This window comes from Pan paniscus, chromosome 16 (assembly GCF_029289425.2).
Source record: "Pan paniscus chromosome 16, NHGRI_mPanPan1-v2.0_pri, whole genome shotgun sequence".
In the NCBI taxonomy this organism is placed as follows: Eukaryota; Metazoa; Chordata; class Mammalia; order Primates; family Hominidae; genus Pan; species Pan paniscus.
Window position 1 is genome coordinate 53,003,175 of NC_073265.2, and position 25,741 is coordinate 53,028,915.

General features: G+C 38.7%; 1 protein-coding gene across 1 annotated transcript in view; it reads right to left on the reverse strand.

Annotated features, from left to right (window-relative positions):
- Positions 1-25,741, reverse strand: part of HERC1 (HECT and RLD domain containing E3 ubiquitin protein ligase family member 1) — a 230,944-nt gene that overhangs the window by 146,612 nt on the left and 58,591 nt on the right. The window contains exons 2-8 of the mRNA XM_034938907.3: positions 23,282-24,237; positions 12,696-12,791; positions 6,760-6,954; positions 5,023-5,334; positions 3,815-3,911; positions 3,092-3,235; positions 1,545-1,672 (exon numbers count right to left, since the gene is read on the reverse strand). Of these exons, the coding sequence (XP_034794798.2) occupies positions 1,545-1,672; positions 3,092-3,235; positions 3,815-3,911; positions 5,023-5,334; positions 6,760-6,954; positions 12,696-12,791; positions 23,282-24,211 (1,902 nt within the window). The 5' untranslated portion in view covers positions 24,212-24,237. The remainder of the gene's footprint in view (positions 1-1,544; positions 1,673-3,091; positions 3,236-3,814; positions 3,912-5,022; positions 5,335-6,759; positions 6,955-12,695; positions 12,792-23,281; positions 24,238-25,741) is intronic.

Genomic DNA, 25,741 nt, shown 5'->3' on the forward strand with positions numbered 1-25,741 from the left:
AAAATGGCCTAATAACACATTTCTCAGAACATATCCCATTAAGTGACACATCACTGTAACACTGTCACTCAGTAAGGCCTACATAGAGTTTTCTCTTGCAGCGTTCCTTCGGTTGAGCACCAGATGAGAAATACTTGGCTTGCCTTTAGAGACTGGACCATACTGTATAGTATGGTGGGAAGTCAGTACAGAAGAGGCCTGAAAGTGCTGAGACAGACTGAGGGAAAAGCAAATGTTGATCATGATTTCATGCTCAAGTTTAATGGTAAAGAAAACTATTCTTACCCATTAAAAGTATTTCTGACTTTATTTTTTTCACGCATATATATTTGATTTCATATAACTTAAGGTACTCATAATACAACTATTCTATACAGCAAACAGTTTACAAGTTCTCTTGGAATTCAATGTAATGGATTTATTATTATTATTACTATTATTACTACCACTACCAACTAATAGTTGAATAGTATTGGATAATCTATAGAAACTCTCAATTCTAATGATTATCTTATGTGATCACTTGTATGCAAAGCAGAAATTATTACTCCTTCATAAAAAAAGAAGCACATGATGCTCAAGGGTTGTCTGTTATTTGCCTGTGTGTATACATCAAATACATAAGCATCTTCTAACTTCAATTCATGGATTCTTACTACAAAAACCATAGTGAGAAACACGTAGAAGAGATATTCTTAAGGCAGCAACTATCTAATGTAATGATGAATAGCTTGAAGATTTTTAGAACACAAGGCATTCCAGTTTCTCAGTGAATAATCAAATTATATGCTGATTTCAGCTTTTCTGCTCCTCTGCCTTGTGAATTAGTCATAAAACACTTTTATACCACTGCCTGACACAAGGTGGCCTCCTATACATGACAGAATAAGTGGCCAGCTCACTTTTTTACTGCCATCACTGATGGATACACAGGGACAAATATTGTCAGTCTATAATTATACCTGGCTCCTCCCTATCCTCAACAAACAAATAGGGTAAGAGTGAAAATACGCATGTAAAAGTTCGAAGCTTATAAGCTATAAAAGTACAAAGCTTATGAGCCTTTATAAAGGCTCATAAAATTCCGACTATCCTAAGCTTGACTTCACACTGTTTCTCAGAAACACCTAACTCTCTCAGAATATTTTCCATACCTAAGTGTTCTCTTTACCCTCCTTTTTGATCACCCTCTTGCCTTCTTAGTTCATATCACTGGCTCCATCAAGATCTAGTTCAGCTTTCCCCGACTATCCATGATGTTTTAGAAAAGGTTTAAGGGACGCTAAATGCTAAAACATTTTAGAAAGTCAGTTTAATACAAAGAACAGAGGCTCCACTAAGGTTTATCTGGGTCACATATGCCAGGTTAGAAAACCTGGTTCCTTCTCAGATACTCTACTTCAAACAGAAGAAGATATTTCATTTTAGCATGTTGCCTAAAAATGTATTTATTTGAACTTTAAAATTTAAATACAATTATTACTTTTTAGTCACCTAATCCTCTGAAATACTCTAAGTCTTTTATACTCATCCCTTAGTCCTACCTGCCCTGTTGATGTCAAAGCAAGTGAAGACTGGCTCCCAGCACAAACTTTGCGAATGAACATTCCTTGTAAAGCTTCAATAACTTTAGGTTTATACACTCTGTTGGTATCACCATGACCAAGTTTACCTATAAAAACAAACACATTAAACAATTTACTTGTTTTAAAGAACCTCTACTCTTTTTAACACTACTAAAGTTGATAAAGAGCTCTAATGTTTCCATCACTAACCTGGCAGATATGAAAAGCTATGTTTCTGATAGCTGAGGATGTTAACAAACGAGCATTTTTATTACAAGAAAGTTAACAACCACTGATAGCCTTTTACATCTTATTTCAAGCAATTAAAATCAAGCAATTTAAAATCACTTTAAAAGAAACATAGAAAATTATTTTTCTGTCTTTCTCCTCCTTTAATGGCTATATTTCTAACTTCAAATTTGCTGACAAAATATTCAGGTCCTATATGTGTATAATTTTTCATAAACTTTAAAAAAGAATGTATATGCATATAATTTTTCATAAACTTTTAAAAAAATCAATAGCTCATGAAATTGAAAACTTGACAAATCATTAAAGAAGAAAAACAAATGGCCAACCATCTACAAATCCAACCACACCAGGAATAAAAAAAAGTATAAATTAAATGATATCATTTTCACTATTGAAATTATTTAATTAAATTTAATACATGCTGTTGTTGAAGACTATGGGGAAGTAAGCATTCACACTGCTAGTAGGAGTGACTAATTAAAGTAGACAAAGATTTAGTCATTCATTGTGTTGTTAATACTGAAAAAAATTGAAACCATCTAGATACTCAATAATAAGAAACTGGTTTTATAAATTCCACCATCAAATAAAAGAACACTTCAAGCCATTTAAAAGAATGATGTAGAGTCATGCTTGTTGATATAAAAAAGATACTCATGCCGGGCACGGAGGTTCATGCCTGTAATACAAGCACTTTGGGAGACTAAATCTGGCAGATCACTTGAGCCCAGAAGTTCGAGGCCAGCCTGGGCAATAAAGCAAAATTCTGTCTCTAAAAAAAATACAAAACTTAGTCAGACATGGTGGTGCATGCCTGTAGTCCCAGCTACTTGGGGGGCTGAGGCAGGAGGATCGCTTGAGCCCAGGAGGTTGAGGCTGCAGTGAGCCAGGTTTGCATCACTGCACTCTAGCCTGGGTAACAAAGCAAGACCCTGTCTCAAAAAAAAAAAAAAAAACTATTAGAGTAAAACATATATATGTCAAAACATATATAAACTTATATAAAACATACACATGTAGGTATACTTTGGTTTTTAAAAACACATCTAAGTAGAAATATATGTAAATATTTGTATAAATGTGTATTTATTTAGAAGTCTATTTCCAAAATGTTAACAATGGTTAAAGTAACATTTGTAAAAGCTCAGTTCATTTTTTAATTTCTGCTCATCTGTATTTGAGTCATTCTACACTAGGCATATATAACTGAAAAATAAATTTTTAAAAAACTCAAGAAAAAAGCCAAAGCTACTGATAAATAATTTTTTACATACCATTGTCTCCTCCTCCAAAAGACCATACAGTTCTCCCATCTTTAGACAGAGCAATAGTATGTGAACTGCCACAAGAAACCTCTCCTACATTGCTAATGTCTTTTACTAATGTTGGAATGTTACGACTATTGCTGTCACCATGACCTTGGATAAAACACACACAACAACAAAGAAACGACGTTAACTCTTTTTCTCTAGGCCTTGACTTCACAAGTATAATAAATGTTACAACTTTAAAATAGAATTGAGATTTTTTAATGCAATGCAATATGAAAAACACAATCATTTCTAACATCTTCTCAATCTTCCAAGGTGCTCCTAAACTGGGTCATAGAGTCACTTCAGTGAACCATTAGAATATTCTTTTCATGCTCCCCTCACAGCACTTACCTTGTGTTGTCCTGTTTCATGCTCATGTTGACTTGTTTTCATTACCCACTAGATTATAAACTTCAGGATCATGATGGTATTGCTTTTATCCCAGAAACCCTACAATGCCTGGTCATAATAGGGCACACTCAGTAAATGCTTGCTAGATTTAATTACATCTAAATATCAGCACTAAAATCTGGGTCTTATCTATATAAAATTATCTTCCTCTGAGTTTAAACTAACAAAATAAATGACAGTCTTTGGCCTAGTAAATCTACTCTCACGGCTTCTCAGTAACTTAATCATTTCTAATTTTCTAGAAGAATAACTTACATTTTTAAAAAATCTTACCTAATCTTCCAAAGTCTCCTTCACCCCATGTGTATAATTCCCCATCCTCTGTGACAGCAGCACTATGTCTGTATCCAGCTGACACACAAACAACTACCTGCATTGCACACAAGTAAATACGATGAGTATGCACATGTTAAAACATATAGTCCGTATTTGATCCTATACACAGAGACTTCACAGATACTAATATTCACAACCCATCCAGGAATTTCCAGGTACAGTTGTGGAGGCTGTGTTCAGGCCAAGGATGACTGGCTAAGAGTTCAAGTAAGTGCTGAAATACATGCCTGTAATCCCAGCACTTTGGGAGGCCAAGGCAGGCAGATTGTTTGAGCTCAGGAGTTCGAGTTCAGCCTGGGCAACATGGCAAAACCCTGTTTCTTTTAAAAAATATGAAAATTAGCCAGGTATGGTGGCGCATGTCTATAGTCCCAGCTACTCAGAAAGCTGAGTTGGGAGGACCACCTGAGCCCCAGGAAATCAAGGATGCAGTGGGCTGAGATAGCACCACTGCACTCCGGCCTGGGTGACAAAGTGAGAACCTAACAAAAAAAGAAAGAAAGAAAAGAGAGGAAGGGAGAGGAGGGGAGATTAATAAAAAGAGAAGATATGAGCTCAGTTTCTTATGGTTCCAATTATTTGTGTGGGTCCTTGGCAATTACTTAGGTACTCTAAATGCCTCCTCATTCAGGTCTCTATTAAGATGCCACCTCTTCTAAGAGCACTCTCTGACCTACCTCATTACCTAATACCACACCTGCCCAAGGTAATCTTTATTGCTCATTTTTTTCTTTAATATTATCTGAAATTATTGTATATGCTTGTTAACTTATTATCTCTATCCTGAAGACTAAAGGATTAAAGTAGAGACCTTATCTGTCTTGTTCACTGCTACAAGTCTAATGCCTAAAATACTGCCTGACACTTCAAAAGTGCTAAATGTTTGTTAAATGAATGACTCTCAGTTTGCTTATCTGTGAAACAGGGATAATAACTACCTTACAAGAATAATTATAAGAATATAAAAATTAAAATTCAATAATGTATACAAAGGTGTTCTGTAAACTGTAAAGCAGATATACAAAAGATTAAGCCAAAGGGTTGAAGGGGCAACTGCAGAAAGAACACATCAAAATCTGAACGACATTGTCAATTACAACACCAATGCATCTAATTATTTTTATAACCAAAAAGAATGCACATACCTTTCCTTGTAGAGGTCCCTGAATAAGCTTGGGATATTTCTGTGTTGAACTATTTCCATGCCCCAGTTTCCCATAATCACCATCTCCCCAACTGAAGACTTCTCCTTCTGTCGTAAAGGCTAAAGTGTGACCATCAGATCCTTTAGAAGATGAAACCTTTTTAATGGATCTGTGAGGCTCGAATGTTAACTTTTTTAAAGTTGACTGATTATTGGAGTCTCCAAGGCCCAGTCTCCCATAGCTGCCTTTCCCGCAAGCTCTAACAGAGCCATCCGTAGAAATGACAAAAGTGCAGTACTGTCCAGCTTCAATCTATAAACAAAGAATCATGAATATAAAATACTTCTGTGAGTATCAAAGTATAATATTTAAGGCTGGTTTTATCAAAGAGCCTCAAAGGAAGTCTTTTAGCAGAATACGGCATGATTCTCCAGAGAGATTATACAGAAATTTAAGAGAACATGAATGGCCTTTTCATGCTCACAACTTTGTTGCTGAGTTCAAATTCTTCATGTATATGTTATCTTTCCAGGTTATTGTCCAGGTTATGATTGAATGAAACAACAAAGTAAAACGCTTAATATCCTCTTATAACTGAGAATGGCAAGACATAAAGTTTTCCTTCCTATAAATTCCTTAGGGTACATTATGGCAAGAACCATATAAAATGTATTCTAAACCTATTTGAAAAAAATACATTTTAATGAAAGTAATAATCAAATAGAAAGTTCTAGCTGGGCTACAAATGTAAAAAAAAAAGTGATCATAAAATGAAATGCCAATCTAGCAAAAAGAAATTCCAGGTTTTTTTTTTTTTTTTTTTTTTGAGACAGAGTCTCGCTCTGTCACCTGGGCTACAGTGCAGTGGTGCAATTGTGTTTCACTATAACCTCCACTTACCAGGTTCAAGCAATTCCTGCCTCAGCCCCCTGAGTAGATGAGATTATAGGCACGCGCCATCATGCCTGGCTAATTTTTGTAAATAATTTTAGTAGAGACAGGGTTTCACCATGTTGGTCAAGCTAGTCTCGAACTCATGACCTCAAATGATCCACCCGCCTTGGCCTCCCAAAGTGCTGGGATTATAGGTGTTAGCCACCATACCGGGCCTTTATTTACTTTTACTTGCCATTTGTGGTGAACATAACGGTAAAGTCTGTTGCTATTCTTAACACTTTTTAAAAGTCGAGATCCCAATTTAGTTATTTGAAAGTTGGAAATGCTGTCAGGGATACTGGGGACTAAAAATGTATTTTTTATTTATTTATTTATTTATTTATTTATTTATTTTGAGACGGAGCCTCACTCTGTCACCCAGGCTGGAATGCAGTGGCGTGTTCTCGGCTCACTGCAACCTCCACCTCCCAGGTTCAAGCTATTCTTCTGCCTCAGCCTCCCGAGTAGCTGGGACTACAGGCATGCGCCACCATGCCTGGCTAATTTTTGTATTTTTAGTAGAGATGGGGTTTCACCATATTGGCCAGGCTGGTCGCGAACTCCTGACCTCGTGATCCACCTGCCTCAGCCTCCCAAAGTGCTGGGATTACAGGCGTGAGCCACTGCGCCCAGCAAAAATGTATTTTTCTATTAAAATGAAAAAACTAATGCAGTATATAAACCAGAAATAACCATCGATAATTTTCACTCATTTAAAAAATACTCAATATTATTTAATGCAAATAAGCATGAATATACACCAGATTATCTACCAGTCTGTAAGCTATTTAGAAAACTTACGGTCTGTGCATCAGAGAAACTAGGAGCCAGTTTGGGTTGCAGTATTTTCTCCTGTGTACCTTCTACCAACTGATGGCTGCTATTGCTCCCCCAAACATAAACCTCACAGGTTTCGGAGACAATGGGAGCATCACCAGTCTGAATGCTATCTGGGCTAGCACATGTTCTCGAATAATCAGAAGCCATTCTGCAAACCTATTAAAAATTTAAAATATGCAACAAATAGTCAAGACAGTTTTAGTCTGGGCATTTTTTATACATATCCTCTGAAATTACTGTTGCCTTTCCTTCCAACACTCTCAAATGCTCAAAGAACCTATTAAATAAAGATAACTAGACTATTTACTCATATGGAATAAACCACTAAAAGACGCAAATAAAGTGGCAAAAGTGGGAAACGGGAGACACACAATCCTTTAGCTAAACATTTTATTACTGCATACAAAACACTACAGAAAAACAAAGCTTAAGAAATAAAGTAGAAAAAATCACCATAGATAATCTTAACACCTTAGTACAATAAATTTTACCTTTTAAATATATGTCCTTCCAGAATTGTTCATATACAAATTCTTTAACACAGTCACCACAGAGGATACATAAAAGTGACAAATTGCACAAAAGAGTCATGCAAATCCATGCCTACCTAGTCTTCATGATTGAATAGATAATATTCCATCTAGTAAAAAACATCACAATGTACTCAACCACTTCCCCACCCCCAACTTTTTTTTTAAATAGATGGGGTCTCACTATCTTACACAGACTAGACTCAAACTCCTGGGTTCAAGCAATCCTCCCACCTCAGCCCCCCAAGTAGCTGAGATTACAGGCACGCAAGTAATCATACCTGGCTCCACTTTCCTTTAATAGGGCATTTAGAGTCTATTTATTTGTTATATAGGCCATTTTTAAGGATATAGTTGTTACTATACTTTTTATTACTTCCTTAGTAGAGAACCTCAGAAATGGGACTCGAAATTCAAAAAAAGACAAGAATCCTATGATTCTTGAAACATACTATACCAAACTGCATTCCAAAATGGTGCTATTAATACATCACCAGTAATGTATGAAAGAAGGCTGTTCTAAAAACAGCGAAGGCACAAAGCAATTAACATTCACACGTATATCTGAATATATAAAATAAAAATCATGGCTTATTTACCATTTCTGTAGAATATAATGGTAAAGTCTGTTGCCATTCATAAGCCTTTTTAAAACACCAGGCTGCCTGCCAAAAGCATAGGACCCAGAGTGGCCATCCCAGTACCAATTTCACTGAATCCATACTCATAATAAGTATCATGCTTTTAAATTTTTTGGCAAACATAAATGAGGAAAAAGGAAGATGCCCTTATCTTAACTTCACATTTCTTTATTGTTAGCAAAACTAAAGTTTTTCCATCTATTTGTTTACTATATTTTGTGACGTGAACTTCTGTTCACTTATTTATTAGAACTTAATAGATTTTTAAATTGACTTGTATGAACTCAATACAATAAAGATATTAACTGACTACAGTGACTATCAATTTGTTTTCTGCCTTTCAGTTTTTTGGTTTTGCTGAATCAAGCAAAACGATAAAAGAAATTTAAGAAGTCAACATATTAGTTTGCTAGCACATGAAATGGGAGAGGATAGGGTCATCTTGGTCAGATACTTTAAATAGTATCCAAAACAATAGAATAATATGTGTGTTAACAAATATTTTCCAGTGAACAAGAGGACAGTATCTGAGGACAGCTGCCAGTCCCTAATAAAAGGTCTGGAATTTTGCTGGAGATAAAGGAGGATAGTGGGGCCAAGAGAGTCAGAACTGCTCATCTACAGGTCTATCACAGCCAGTGTGGTGGCTCATGCCTCTTGATACTGGCCAGCCAGGATTCCTTTCCAGGACAAAGCCCCTACACTGAGAAAAACTACTGGGGGCAGAAAAAAAATTGAACTGGATAGGGACAACAGAAAGGAAAGATGGAAAGGAAAGAGAATACCAAGACAAAAGTTGGGAAGGGGAACAAACTGGAAAACCACTTTTTTTTAACATTACACACAAAAAAAAGAGGGAGGGAGTCTATGGAGTTTAAAAAGCCATCTTAAATCCCACCTCATTCTAAGAGTTCAGGAAAACTAATCCTACGTAGAAATAAGCAACAGAAAAGTATTGAGGTCAAATCCCATATGAAGTTATTATAAAGTTGCAGTGAGCCAAGATCACGCCACTGTACTCCAGCCCGAGCAGCAGAGACACCATCCAAAAAAAAAAAAAAAAAAAAGACACAAAGGAAAAACAGAAATCTGAATTACAAACCCTCAAAAATGAGGTAACATAACTCAAGAATTAGAAATAAGAGAAAAAAATCATTTTGGAACTGAAGACTAAACTAGAAGAAACCCAAAAGTAAATAAATACAGTAGATAATGCCCTAAGAGTAATGAAAGACAAAAAGCATTTTTAGAAATTAAAAAATTTAAAAAGACAAAGTATTCAAGAAAAACTGACAAATATAAAATCAGGCAAAGATCCAACATGCACATAATAGAAATCCCTAAAGAATAGAACCCAATCAAAGGAATAAAAATAAGAAACTGTAATTTAGGGACATTTTCCTGAAATAAAAAAGATTTGAAACTACATATTGAATTATCACATCTCTAAGAATATCAACCCAGAATGAATAATATCAAGACATATTCTATAGTAAAATTACTGATCTTTAAAGAGAAAAAAAAATCCTTTGGGCTTCTCAGCAAATATGCATGGCTCACATAGGAAAGAAAATCAGATTACCTTTGGACTTTGACAGTAACAGTTTATGCCAGAAGAGAATGGAGTAACATATTTAAGATAGACAAGAAGAAAAGAAAATGTGAACTAAAGAAAAGATGAACTAAAGATTATTATCAACACTGACATTCAAGAATAAAGAGCACAGCAATTATCAACATGCAAAAACTCAGAAATCTTGTTCTGATGAGTCTTTATTGAGAAATCTACTAGAGAATGACCCTCAAACTATCAAAAAGAATAGACACTGACACAGAGACTAGTATTGAGCATTAAATAAGTAATCATTTGTAGAACTAATACTAAATGAAGGTTAAAACACAGAGACAGGCTGGGCGCCATGGCTCACGTCTGTAATACCAGTACTTTGGGAGCTCGAGGTAGAAGGATCGCTTGAGCTCAGGAGTTTAAGACCAGTCTGGGCAACCATAGCAATACCTCATCTCTACTAAAAATAAAAATAAAAAAATTAGCCAGGTGTGATGGCACATGCCTGTAGTCCCAGCTACTTGGGAGGCTGAGGCTGGAAGATCACTTGAGCCCAGGAGATAGAAGCTGCAGGGCACTATGATCACACCACTGCACACTCTAGCCTGGGCAACAGAGCAAGACTGTCTCAAAAAAAAAAAAAAAATGCAGAGAGTATGTAATAACTATATGCCCTATATAGATGTAATACAATTATTAAAAAACAGGGAAAGCATACTTTAGAAATTAATTTTTTCAGTAATCATACAGCAGTAGTTATTTGTTTTATTTTAGGACTGCTGTTTATGTGTCTATATGTGTAACATGTAATTAAAACAAATGAGTAATAATGGCATATTCTAATTCTCATCCTTGTATCTTTGGGAATCAGCAATCTTAGTTTAAAAGGAAGAAGATATAAATGTAAAGGTTAAGTAAAAATTCTATAGCTGTGAATTTGAAAGTATCAGTATGAACTCATTAGGTATCTTAGCTTTAAATACACATGTATACACATCCTAGCTCTGTCTACTATGAATATAAAAGCCTAGAAATAAGACCAACTCAGTAGCAGTAAGCATTTCTAGCACCCTGATTGTGGTCTTGAAATATCATTTTCCAATAAAAGAAACCAGGACTTTTTTCAGAAAACTAGCTAGATGATTCCAGATTGGGGGCAAGAAATGTGTAAGATCAGCCAGAAACAATGAAACATATCAGAAAGCAAGGAGGCTATAAAAGATTATGAGGCTTATGTTAAAATAACTTAGGAGCCACCCTGAACAGACTAATAGCCAAAAATGAAACAATATGACCTTCACTGCAGATAATAATTCAATGTGCTGAAACTCAAATAGGCTTAAATCTGTGGGTTCATAATGATTTTTTATTTATTTATTTATTGAGATGAAGTTTTGGTCTTATTGCCCAGGCTGGAGCGCAGTGGCATGATCTCTACTGACTGTAACCTCCACCTCCCGGGTTCAAGCAATTCTCCTGCCTCAGCCTCCTGAGTAGCTGGGATTACAGACGTCTGCCACCCCACCCGGCTAATTTTTTGTATTTTTTAATAGAGACGAGGTTTCACCATATTGGCCAGGCTGGTCTCGAACTCCTGACCTCAGGTAATCCACCCGCCTCGGCCTCCCAAAGTGCTGGGATTACAGGTGTGAGCCACTGCACCCAGCCCATGATATTTTTTAAATGAAGTTAATTGGCCAAGTTTGGAGGATGGTAGGAAGACAATTCATTAAATTGAAAACTGGTAAATAAAGAGCAGAGAGAAAGAATCAAGCATTTATTCTGCTCTTCCTATATAAACCGTAGCAGAGTAATCAGTCAATAAGGGAATCTCTTCACAAAAATATTGCAACTAATTGTTGGGAAAAAGCTGAGTGTTGCGAGGGAAACTGAGGCAGGGCTTGCATAATATCCTCTCGAATGTGTCTAGACTTGCTGGCTCCTTGCTTCTAGCTCTCCTAGGCTCCTATTCCCATTATCTCAAGTAGCAGAACATGTTCCATATAAATGCTAAACCATCACAGCTGTAGACCATGCGCCTGCCCTTTTGACCTCCACATTCTCACCACCTATTTCTTTGTTGGATTACCAATAAATACCGTGGGGTCCCAGAGCTCAGGGCCTTTGTGGGCTCCACAATAGCGATGGCCCCCTGGTGTCCCACCTTTCTCTCTCAAACTGTCTTTTTCTCAATCCTTTGAATCCACCGGACTTTGTCACCCCCACGACGTGGTGTTGGGTCTGATCACCCCAACACTAATAAAAAGAAATGATAGAATTAGAATATCATATTTTTGCAACCAAGCACAAAAGAATTAATATAGTCATTAAGCATCAAGGGCTAATACCACAAAGAGAGACAACCAGATAGAACCTAATGGAAGAATACATGTATACAGCCTTGCTAAAGACATAACACCTGAGACTGATCAAGCCTCTGGATCCAGCTGCCAATTTATAGGAAATACAGAGGATAAAGAAACATACGGAACTGCATCATGAGTAATCTATCAGTAAAACCCAGACTGTGGGAAATGCTACAGCCTAGAAAGCCTAGATTCCTGAACAAACATATTGAAGGAAAAGAAAAATGGAGGAGGGAACCTAGAGATTAAAATATTTAAAAGACTTTCCTTTTTTTTTTTTTTTTTAATGGGCAAGACTATAGTGTCTAAGGATGCACATCTGGTTGACAGAACTATAAAGAAATGCAAGGAAGTGGTCAAAGTCACAATAGTGGTTACTTTGGGGAGGAGAAAAGAGGTTATGACAAGGCTGTGAAAGGGCTTCTGCAATGACTAAGAAAATTCTCTCTTTACCTAGGTACATATTAGAAGGGTATTTATTTTATAATAATTCATTAAGCAATATATGTGTACGTTTTTCTATGTGTTTTACTTAATACAACATTTTTTCAATTAAAGTTACCAGCACATAATTCAAAAATCAAAATAAATGAAAGGGTATACATTGAAAAGTATGTCTCCTACTCACCCCACCCCCACCCTAGATACCCCAGTTCCTCTCTCTAGAGGTAACAACTGGTGCCTCTTCCTTTTGTAGCTTTTCCAGAGAAAATGGATTATTTTTAAGGGATAAATACATGCCATAGCATTTTAACACAAAGTTGTTAATACAAAAGCCATGATTATTACGTACCTCTTCAAAGAGACATAACGCTGCCTCGTAAAGGGAGCACAAACCATCTGATGTTCTGGTTGGTTCTCTCCACTGACTCCGATCAGCAGATGAACCCTATAATTAAAACATTGTGGGACACAGTGTAGGAAGGGGAGAGACATATGCATTAAAATTACTTAAAACAGTCTACAAAAACAACACCTATTTGAAGACCTGTTTATATAATTATGTGCACTGAAACCAAATCCTAACTTTAGGTCATGAAACTAACTTTTGCAAGGAAGTTTTATTAAACGAGCTGGCTACTGCATCACATGATAAATTAAGTGCCAATCCCTCACTGATTACCTTATTAAAAAGTGATTTATTCCAAGGGACACAGGGCTCTAGAAACAATCAAGGAAGTGGAATTCTGCCAGTTACACACTCTTTGGGTGACCAGTATCCAGAAAATGTGGTCTCAGGAAATACTCCCCATGGGTATATTGCCCACCTTCCTTCCACCTGACAGAATATAGCCAGCTTTAGTAATGACTTGACCAAAGCAGCAGAAAGTCTGTCCCTCCCTTCTTAGTTTCACCACAACCAAGGTCCCAGTGTTACAGTGTTACAACCCCCACCACCAGGTATGTCAGGTGACCATCAAGTGATGGTCAGGCAGTGGTTAACTGTCTCTCTAAAACAATAATTGATTGTAGCCAGCACCAGGGAAAGGCAGTCTCCCAACAGACAGAAAAAAACCCTGAAACTTGTGATCAGCAACTTGCTAATAAGATCTCAGGAGCTGGGTGAGTGGGATCAAGCATGCACATTAAGAGGCAAAATGGAGGAGTTTAACTGGTATATGACCTTCTAGGGTCCTGCTCTGTTGCCAAGGCTGGAATTCAGTGGCAAAGATTATTGCTGTGAAAAGGAAATAAAACCTTGAGACTCCAATTCACCCTGACAAAAGAAAAAAATTAAGCTGACAGCTGACTTATGCAAGAAGCTGCCTTTCCTTTTGTTCCGAAGCAGATAGCTACAGATGAAAGGGTGAATATCCTCACAGGTAACTACTCTATGTTCACCTTATCTTATATAAAATGCCTATCTACTGAGCACCAGAGAAATACATAATTCCACTATTCTGCTCCTTTTCTCTTGCAATTTGTGGATTCAGTAATATGACCATACCCTCCTTTGTTCTCCTCCAGCCTGCTTACCCCCTTTAAACAGTGAAGCCCTCAATATCACCTTTGGAAAAAGGCACAGATCTGTGTAAACCAAAAATAAAATTCAAAGGCCCCCAGCAACCATCTGAATGGACTCCCTCCTATGGGAGGGCACTCTAAAATTTAACCTGAAGAACTGATTCAGGCCAGGACGGGAAGTGGGAGATCAGACATGCCTCATTATATCCATCCAGCATTAACATCAATACAGACCTTAAGTCTAAAAAGAAACATTTACAGTCTATTCTCTCTAAGCCTGCTACTTGGAGGCTTCATCTGCATGATAAAACCTACCTCTCCCACAACTCCTTATTGTAACCCACACATTCCTTTCTACTCTTTCAACGAACGGCCAATCAGAATATGTTTAAATCTACCTATGACCTGGAAGCCCCCCGACCTCGAGTTACCCCATCCTTTCAGATCAAACCAATAAGATCTTACATGTACTGATTGATATATTATGTCTCCCTAAAATGTATAAAAGCAAGCTGTACCCCAACCGCCTTGGGCACCTGCCACCAGGACCTCCTGAGGCTGTCACAGGCATGTCCTTAACCTTGGCAAAATAAACTTTATTTTATTTTTTTGAGACCGTTTCGCTCTTGTCACCCAGGCTGGAGTGCAATGGCTTTCTAAACTGATAGAGAAAGATCAATTTCTTGTCTCAGACACTTCTTGGTTTACACTCATCTCCCAGGCATTGTCCTTAACCTTGACAAAATAAACCTAAATTGATTTGCAACCTGTCTCAGATAGTTTTTGGTTTACATAACTCACTATAGCCTCAACCTCCTGGGCTCAAGTGATCCTCCCACCTCAGGATCTATTAATAAAGCTTATTATTAAGGCTTATTAACTATTAGTAAATATTAAAATGTATTTATACTATTAATATAATCATATAGGTCAAACATTAACTTCATCAATATTAATCTGATTAATTTGATTAATACTAATTTATGTTATATTATATATTAGTAATTAATTAAAATAATATCATTAAAAGCATATTAGCCAGGCACAGTGGCTCACACCTGTAATCCCAGCATTTTGGGGGGCCGAGGTGGGCAGATCACTTGAGGTCAGGAGTTCAAGACCAGCCTGGCCAACATGGTAAAACCTTGTCTCTACTAAAAATACAAAAATTCTCAAGGTATGGTGGCATGTGCCTGTAATCCTAGATACTTGAGAGGCTGAGGCAGGAAAATCGCTTGAACCCAGGAGGCGGAGGTTGCAGATCGCACCACTGCACTCCAGCCTAGGTAACAGAATGAGACTCCGTCTCAAAATAAAAAACAGCACATTAATAAAGCTTATTAACTATTAATGAAGCTTACTTAGAATTTTTTAAGTTTCGTAATACACTAAAGGTTAGGGGTTTTTTTGTTTTGTTTTGTTTTTGAGATGGAGCTTCACTCTTGTTGCCCAGGCTGGAGTGCAATGGCACAATCTCGGCTCACTATAACCTCTACCTCCCAGTTTCAAGTAATTATCCTGCCTCAGTCTCCCGAGTAGCTGGGATTACAGGCATGAGCCACATTGCCCAGCTAATTTTGTATTTTTAGCAGAGACGAGGTTTCTCCATGTTGGTTCAGGCTGGTCTCAAACTCCCAGCCCCAGGTGATCTGCCCACCTGGACCTCCCAAAGTGCTGGGATTACAGGCGTGAGCCACCATGCCCAGCCTACACTAAAGTTTTATAGGTTTTTCATTTGTTTTTTTTTGAAATGGAGTCTTGCTCTGTTGCCCAGGCTGGAGTGCAGTAGCGCAGTCTCGGCTCACTGCAACCTCCACCTTCCAGGTTTAAGCAATTCCCCTGCCTCAGCCTCCCAAGTAGCTGGATTACAAGCGCACGCCACCATGCTCAGCTAATTTTTTTGTATTTTTAGTAGAGACAGGGTTTCACCATGTTGGCCACACTGGTCTCGAACTACTGACCTCAGGCAATCCACCCGCCTCAGCATCCCAAAGTGCTGGGATTACAGGCGTGAGCCACCGCGCCTGGCCTATAGGTTTTAAGTTGCTCTATATATTCATCTGTCCTCTTTCTATTCCATCAGGTAAATAAAACAATGGTGAAATTTTCATCAATCTGTATCTACTGGGCAGATAAACAGTAAATAATACTTTTAAATAAAAACAGCAAATATCCCCAGCACTTTGGGAGGCCAAGGCGGGTGGATCATCTGAGGTCAGGAGTTGGAGACCAGCCTGACCATGCTGAAACCCCATCTCTATTAAAAATACAAAAAATTAGCCGGGCATGGTGGCGGGCACCTGTAGTCCCAGCTACCGGGGAGGCTGGGGCAGGAGAATCACTTGAACCCAGGAGGCGGAGGTTGCAGTCAGCCGAGATCGCCCCACTGCACTCCAGCCTGGGAAACAAGAGCGAGGCTCCGTCTCAAAAACAAAACAAAACAGCAAATATCTTGCTACCCTCAAATCAATGAAATGTCAATCACTTTGGAGAGTTCTCCGAAGAGCTGAGTATTACATGGCAGAACTTTTTTGTCATCTAACAAGTTCCCCCTCTGCCTTCAAAAGCTGCTATGATGAAGTCCATGTGAATGACTTTCACACCACTCTCCTCACCCCAGCAAAGCTGCAGAGAAGTTTAATCTTCAGTCTCTTCATACAGCTTCCTTTTCTCCAAGATCTTTATAAATTTACTATGTAAAGCTTCCTGTTGTCATAGTCTCCATTATCGCCCCACCCCATTAATAATCATTATTAATTATTCTCTTCAGCTGTTCCAAATCCCTCACTTCTCAGATAGCTTTCAATAACTATGATAGCTAATCAGAGCCTTCCAATCATAGTACATTGCTCATCGTCTTCAGATCTCTGATTCTATTTGACTGTTTCTCTTATTGCTGGGTCATCTGCTATTAACCTGCTGCTGCCAAGTCAGTTTTTCTTTTTAATTATTTAGGATGTTGCTTCTCAAATTTCAATGTTGACACGAATTACCTGGTGATCTTGTTAAAATACAGATCCTAATCAGTAAGTATAGAAGAAGCCTAAGATTCTGCATTTCTAACAAATGTAGGTGATGCCAGTGCTATTGTCTGTGGCTCACACTTTGAGTAGTAAGGCTTCAGAGTCCAGACTCAGGTATGGAATCATATCAGAAGCTAAGTGTTTAAAAGTAACTAGTCCCTAGACATACAATGTGTTGCTACAACAACAAATACTTGGTTGCAACCTCTCCAAATTCCCTAGTTAGCTGTGAAGCATTTCTGAGAAAAATCGCAATTGTGATCTGTGGCTTCGTTATCTAAAAGCCAACTCTAGTGATCACCAAAACAAAAACAGGTAAGGAGTAGACTGATGTACCTTTCTAGGAGCTGGCACCAGGGCCATCATGATCCCTCTTTTATGCCTTTCTACAGTATGGAGAAAAATGCTGAAAACAGCATAAAGTTTTTAGTGATAAACTTGGGTTTAAATCTAGGCTCCATCCCTTACTGGCTCTTACTGAAAGGGTCTCATCCTGAGATGGGAATGATGCCCACAACATTTAGAGCTGTTACATAATTAACTGGAATTATGTGTAAAACATGCTTAGCACAGTTCCCACTACATAGTAAGATCTCAAAACTGATAGCAATAATTATTATTTTGCATTATGTATATATATTGAGAAAGAAGAGAAAATACTGGGAGCCTTTAATAAATTACTGCCAAATTTAACAATCCCAAACCAACAAAATATCCTACAAACACTGTAATGACTGTTGTTAATTTCTCACCAAAAAAGTCAGTATTTAAGGATAAGTCTACTCCAGCTTCAGTCAGTTACGATTGAAGACACACCTAAAACTCATTCTACACAGGCCGGGCACAGTGGTTCACGCCTGTAATCCCAGCACTTTGGGAGGCCTATGCAGGTGGATCACCTGAGGTCAGGAGTTCAAAACCAGCCTGGCCAACATGGCAAAACCCCGTCTCTACTAAAAAATACAAAAATCAGCCAGGTGTGGTGGCGGGCGCCTGTAATCCCAGCTACTCATGAGGCTGAGGCAGGGAGAACTGCTTGAACCTGGGAGGCGGGAGCTGCAGTGAGCCGAGATCTTGCCACTACACTCCAGACTGGGTGACAGAGTGAGACTCTGTTTCCAAAAAAAAACAGGGCTAAAGCTGAGCATTTTTAGAGAAAATAAATTTTGAAAAATATAGCCCATTAAATGTATAACTTCATTTGTTCACATTCTCAACATGATAGAAAGTTCAATGGTCCAAAAATAAAGTCGAAATTAAAATAAATTTTGGGGCCCGGTGTGGTGGCTCACGCCTGTAATCTCAGCACTTTCGGAGACTAAGGCAGGCAGATCATCTGAGGTCAGGAGTTCGTGACCAGCCTGGCCAACATGGTGAAGCCCCATCTCTACTAAAAATTTAAAAAAATTAGCCAGTCATGGTGGCGGGGACCTGTAATCCCAGCTACTTGGGAAGCTGAGGCAGGAGAATCGCTTGAACCCGGGAGGTGGAAGTTGTAGTGAGCCAAGATTATGCCACTGCACTCCAGCCTGGGCATCAGAGCAAGACTCTCTGTCTTAAAAAATAAAAAAAATAAATGTTTTTGTTTCACAGGTCTTTAGTTACCTTCCTCTTATCTACCATACAAAATGACAATTTTTTTCCCCTCACATTTGTCTGCTTAAGATATTCAAAGACATAAGATTAGATGGAGTATATTTCCTTCCGTTCTGGCTGTTTTTACTCAAAATTGCTTCAATAACTCCACATTACATATGGGATCAAGTCCCCAAAGCCTATAGCATGGGATACAGGGCCCTGCCTAGCTTGCAGCCTCAATCTCATCTCATTCCATTCCATACATCCTGGGGCTTGCTCTCCCCACACCTTAATCGCTTTGTGAGCCTCTCATCTGAAAACTTCTCCAGCTCCCCTGACACACACACCTCACAATTGCTGGCAAAACCCTCCTACTTTTCAACTAACCTCAGGGGTACTTCCTCCGTAAGACATTTTCTGTCCCTTTGCCTCCCGCCCTCTTCTTTCATCCCATCATCTCCTCCCAGTACAGACTTCTACTATAGCCCATTATCATTAATTTGAAATGTCTGTGCATCCCTCTTTCATTACACTGTGGGCTGTCTAAAGACATGGATGCTACAAAGCTTATTCATCTTTTTAACCCAGTGCCTAGCAGTATCTGGCACACTATGCACAGTAAACACCTAGTGGCATCAAAGGTGAACGGCGTACATATGGTTATTTTTTATAATTTGAAGATGTACACTGAGATTACTTCCCTATTCTCATATAAGTTAATGAATATATTGTGTGTTCCCACCAAATTCATTACATATGTGTGGGCAGCAGAGATTAAGAATCACACAAGTAAATACAATTTACCGATTGAACTTATTTTTGTTAGGTCTTGTACCAGATACTCAATAGATGGTTATGTGTCTCTCCCTCTAACTTATAGCTGGGAGATAAGTTCTGGCCCAGTTACTCAAGGATAGAGAAATTCAAGACAGGGAGGATCAGGTCAGGTTGGGGTCTAGTGTATCAGAAGAGGCTCTACAAACTTCCTAGTTCTCATACAACAGTAAAGTGTAAGAAACATGGGTTCTAGGCTGGGCACGGTGGCTTACGACTGTAATCCCAGCACTGTGGAAGGCCGAGGCAGGTAGATCACCTGAGGTTAGGGGTTCGAGACCAGCCTGGCCAACATGGTGAAACCCCGTCTCTACTAAAAATACAAAAATTAGCCAGGCATGATAGCGAGCGCCTGTAAACCCAGCTACTGGGGAGGCTGAGGCACGAGAATAGCTTGAACCCAGGAGGCAGAGGTTGCAGTGAGCCAAGTTCACACCATTGCACTCCAGCCTGGGCGGCAGAGCAAGACTCTACCTCAAAAAAAAAAGAAAAGAAAAGAAACACGGGTTCTGGAGACCAAAAACATCAGATACTATCACTGACTGTGCAAGAAGAAATAACAAATATATAATTCAGTTTAATAACCATTCCTTTCCCCTAAAACCAAGCTGAGATTTAATTAAAATTCAATCTAATGTAGGCCTGAGGTGGCTTTGAGAGAGCTAAATTAAGTCAAACACATATTCTTCCCCAGAATAGATCTAGAATTCTGAGAAAAGCAATCTAGTTTTGTTTTGTTTTTTTTTTTGAGACAGTCTTGGTCTGTCACCCAGGCTGGAGTGCAATGGCGCAATCTCAGCTCACTGCAACCTCCACCTCCCAGGTTCAAGCGATTCTCCCTGCCTCAGCCTCCCGAGTAGCTGGGATTACAGGCACCTGCCACCATGCCTGGCTAATTTTTTTATTTTTAATAGAGACAGGGTTTCACCATGTTGGCCAGGCTTGTCTCAAAATTCCTGACCTCAGGTGATCTGCCCGCCTCGGCCTCCCAAAGTGCTGGGATTACAGGTGTAAGCCACCACGCCTGGCCAGCAATCTAGTTTTTTAGAGGCATCTCTGCCCCAATAAGGAGCTACATTATAGGGCATGGCTTTAGAGAGGAAGGAGGGAGGCACCTCCCTGACTAGTGAATTTGCTATTTTGTCTGGGAATGAGAGGCCAAGTAGAAAGAAAACTGGAAATCCAGCAGTTAAAAAAAAAATTATTTTAGATCTACTTTAAGGTAGGCCTTCATGGAAACCCCATCTCTACTAAAAATACAAAAACAAAATTAGCTGGGCATGGTGGCGGGTGCCTGTAGTCCCAGTTACTTGGGAGGCTGAGGCCGGAGAATCACTTGAACCCGGGAGGCGGAGGTTGCAGTGAGCCAAGATCACGCCACTACATTCCAGCCTGGGCAACAAGAGCAAAACTCCATCTCAAAAAAAAAAAAAGGAAAAAGGAAAAATATTTAAACTATCCAGTCAATTATCAAATATGCATACAAGCCTAGACAATGAGGCTAAATGGACACTGAGAAAAGAAATCTATTTTCTGGGGTACCCTCTTCCCATTAAGGAGCAATATTATAGAATAAGGCCTTAGAAGGTAAGGTCCTCGAGGAAGAGGCTTCTGCCTCAAGGTAACTAGCATTTTGTTCAAACACACCAATGGCAAACATTTAATCATATAACTATATTGTGCAATGATTAATATCTGTTTTGTAACAAAGGTAATGCAAAATAAATAACCCGTAAAATGAGGAATTAAGTGACTTCTTACAGAAATATTAACGTGACCATAAATACATTATTTTATTGTTTTAATATATATATATTAAATATATTATTTTAGGTCAATAAATCACTTTACAGACTTGAAAGGAGTATAACATAAGAGGATGTTACCAGAAAGTATTAAGAATCAGAAAACAAAGTTAGAAAAACATGTGCAAATGAGAGGATTTGAATATTGAATAAGAAAACACAAAGAGGCCTACACGCCTCCCACAGCTGGTCCCTAAAGCCTTTCCTAATTATTACATCATTGCATCCCTGGGCACCTCAAGTGAAGAACACAGAACCCATGTCAACATTCCATATCCCAAACAAAGCACGGCATGCTTTTCTTATTTATTTTTATGTAACAGTAAGAAATTCAAATTTTCATAGATCTTATGATCTAAAATCCCCAAGTACTTACCTATGATAAAATTGTAAAAAATGACCCAATATTTACCATTTAGTTCATAAATGCAAAAAGTAGGTGAAAACTTAAATGTCCCTGGTTTGAAAATAAATTCAACATAATTGGATTTTATGAGACACTCCTGTCCAAAAGCTTTCTACTTGTTGGGGGTAGGGGGAGACTTGAAATATACATATATCATTTATAAGTGACATTTTTAGTTATTTTAACTAAATAGATTTGTTGGTTGACATCTGGTAACAAAGGATACCGAAAAGACTAATCAATGTAGGCCGGGTGTGGTGGCTCACACCTGTAATCCCAGCAGTGTGGGAGGCCAAGGTGGGCAGATCACCTGAGGTCAGGAGTTCCAGACCAGCTATGGTCAACATGGTGAAACCCCGTCTCTACTAAAAGTACAAAAATTAGCCGGGCATGGTAGTGCACACCTGTAATCCCAGCTACTCGGGAGGCTGAGGCAGGAGAATCACTTGAACCCAGGAGGCAGAGGTTGCAGTGAGTGGAGATCACACCACTGCACTCCCGCCTGGGTGACAGAGCTAGACTCCGTCTCAAAAAAAAAAAAAAAAAAAAAAAAAAAGACTTGATCAATGTAACCTAATTAAAATTAAGTCAGCTTTTAAGTGTTTGAGTCTTAATATTTTAAATTTGTATTTTATTTTTTATTTTATTTTATTTTTGAGACAGATTCTCGCTCTGTTGCCCAGGAGGCATGATCTCTGCTCACTGCAACCTCCGTCTCCTGGGTTCAAGCAATTCTCCTGCCTCAGCCTCCCAAGTAGCTAGGATTACAGGTGTGCACAACCACACCTGGATAATTTTTGTATTTTTAGTAGAGATGGGGTTTCACCATGCTGGCCAGGCTGGTTTCGAACTCCTGGCCTCAAGTGATCCACCCTCCTGAGCTTCCCAAAGTGCTGGGATTACAGGCATGAGACACCGCACCCAGCCTAAATTTGTATTTTAACATTTGAATTTTTATTCTTGGTTTTCACAAAGGTATATTTCAGTCTTACAAATTCTTGAAATTGATTATACTACACTATTTTATTATTTATTCTTTAATGTTGTATCCAAGGTTATGATAGTCAAATAATTATTTCCTCTGACAACAGGCTCTTCACAGATCTTTCCTTAGCTCATCACTTCCCTTCATTCTGGTCTCTACTTTAATGTCACAACTCAGAGAGTCATTCCCTGACCACATTAACTAAAACAGCAACTTTTCACCTCCCAACCTCTGTCCTAAGTCTACCAGTCTCTATTCCCTTTCCCTATTTTTCTTCTTAGAAATTTTCACTACCTGAAATTATATATTTATTATCTGACTCCTCTACTAGGCTGTTAGCTCCATGGGGGCGGAAACTGTATCCTCAAGGCTGTTGCCCCAAGGCGTAGAATAGTACTTGGCATATAGTAAATGTTTAATATAAATTGGGAAAGATGAAAATAAGAGGTTTTTTTTTCTAAAGACCTCCTGATCACTAGCCAAAATCTCTCATTTTTCATAAGTTAGCTAAAACATAAAGTTAGATGAATTTCCCTAGTTCACATGAGAATCCACAAAGCTAAAACAATAAACCTGACTCCTGATGCAGTAGTCTTAACACTGTACCAACCATATATTATCAACATGCATAAGTTTCTTCACTCCAAGTATATGAAATATTTAATTAACTCAACAATCACCAAAAGTCTCAAACCATTCACTATTACCACCAATTCATTAAAAACTGCATTGACTTTTCCAAAAACTATTATGAACTTTAAAGTTGACACTTATAGTACGTACCAAAGAACGCCTCATCTGCATTAATATGGTCATAAAGCAGTCAAAGCTGATCATTCCTTCCTGGCTTGAGAGTAGTTTGCTTTTCTCCATGGTGTGTACAACTGCCGAAGCCCCCAAAGCCATTTCTATCCATTCAAGAAGATATCGCAATGAGCCTCGTTGAGCTGCCAAACCAAGCAGCAACTCAGAAGCTAATCTACGACCTAAAGTGTCTGCCCCAGAATTAGGAATAGTGACTCCTTTAAGAAATGTTGTTACTTGCGATAAGCAGTCCAAGCCCATAGGAGGAATCTTGCTTTCATTTGCTAATGATAATGGTGGCAAAGAGCTCACAACTTCAATTGCAGTATGAATGACATCGTTGCAAAGACTGAGACCAGGTCCTGACACAGGCATCATCCAACTTTGTCTTAGAAGCGCAAATAATAAACTTAGACCAGTTCGAACACCCATTTCTATAAGTGCATCAGTGCTTGACCGGGGGCGTTCACTAACAGAATGGACATCTGCTGAACCAGAACTGCTCTCCGGAGAATGCTGCTGCTGCTTCACCTTGCCTTTGTCATGGTATTTATTAGAAAGTGCATAAAAGACACGCTGGAGTACAAGCAGTCGTTTTCTAAGTGCCCCAGCAAATGGGGAATCTGAACATACCATCTTTGCCAATGCTAGCTGGCTGCTAAGAAGGGCATCCAAATAGTGGTCCTGCTCATCACTTGAAAGAGACTCACGTTCAAAGTCTGGCAACTGTGGTCCTTTGAGGCATAAAACTTGTTGGGGCAAAGGTACTACTTCCTTATTGCTAACCAGTTTAGAATACAGAACAGCAACTCCCTCTCTTGTAGCAATAGATTCACTGTCCTCTGTAATCCAGGAGCTGTTCAAGTGTTCAAGCCATTTCAGCTTCACTGGTGGAATCATAGTTGCCATGTTGATTTATCCTTCAGCCATTAGTCCTGCAAAGGGAGAAGAGAAAACAGTCAAAAACATACAGAGGACTCATAAAATGTTTCCAAACTTTCATCTTACATTACAATTAATGATTTCAAACTGGTGAAATGCAGCCGGGTGCGGTGGCTCACGCCTGTAATCCCAACACTTTGGGAGGCAGAAGTGGGCAGATCACTTGAGGCCAGGAGTTCAAGACAAGCCTGGCCAACATGATGAAACCCCATCTCTACTAAAAATACAAAAATTAGCCAGGCATGGTGGCACATACCTCTAGTCCCAGCTACTTGGGAGGCTGAGGCAGGAGAATCGCTTGAACCTGGGAGGCGGAGGTTGCAGTGAGCCGAGATCGCGCCACTGCACTCCAGCCTGGGTGACAGAGCGAGACTCCGTCTCAAAAAAAAAAAAAAAAGTTTATTTTAAAAAACAGTAATTTCTTCAGATGTACCTTTTCCATTCAGTTCTGATTCCATTGTCAGTGTAACAGTGGGTTCTACATGCTGATGACTCCCAATTTTTTATCTCCAACCCAGGCCTTCTCCCTAAATCCAAATTCATATACACAATTGCCTACTTGGCCCCTCCACATGGCTATCTAACAGTTTTGGTTATGGTTGGATATCTCAAAATTAACATATCCAAAACTGAGCTCCTATTCTACCAGTACCACCACCCCATCCAAACCTGTCCCTCCTGTAGACTTCTTTCTCTCAATAAATGGTAACTCCATCCTTCTAGTTCCCTGAGCCAAAAACTCTGGGACTCATAATTGTAGAATGGAACACCCACTTTGGAAAGGTGGCTGGCAGTTTCTCATAAAACGAAACATATATCTAACCCTATGACCCAACAATTCCTCTTCTAAAGATTTATCCAAAAGAAAACATAAGACCATAAAAATACTTCAATCAAAATAGTGGTTGCCTCTAGAGGGTGACAGCATGAACTGACTGTGAGGAGCATGAGGACACTTCTTGAGATAATATTCTATGTCTCAATACTGGTGTGGAATACACAGGTTGCGCATTTGTTAAAACCTAGTGGGCTGGGCACGGTGGCTCACGCCCATAATCCTAACATTCAGGGACGCCAAGGCAGGAGGACTGCTTGAGCTCAGGAGTTTGAGACCTGCCTGGACAACACAGTGAGATCTCGTCTCTACATAAGAAAATAAAAATTACAAAACTCAGTGAAAGTGCACTTGAGATTTTTACATCTCACTGCATGTAAATTTTGCCTCAACAAATACTGAATAATGATATGCAAGCTGAAGTATATTTGAGGGAAGTAAACAGACATCTGTAGTTTATTTTGAAATGCATCAGAAATAAGATGCATTGACATATATTTTTTATATATACACAAAATTTTTAATTACAAAATATTGCAGGGAAGGTGTCTCTCAAGCAAGTCCTCAGAATGTCACTTATAATAGCTGGTAATAGAGAAAAACCTCAATCACTGAACGGAATTTAATTTTCATGACACAGGCAGATCTTCAAGAAAGCACTC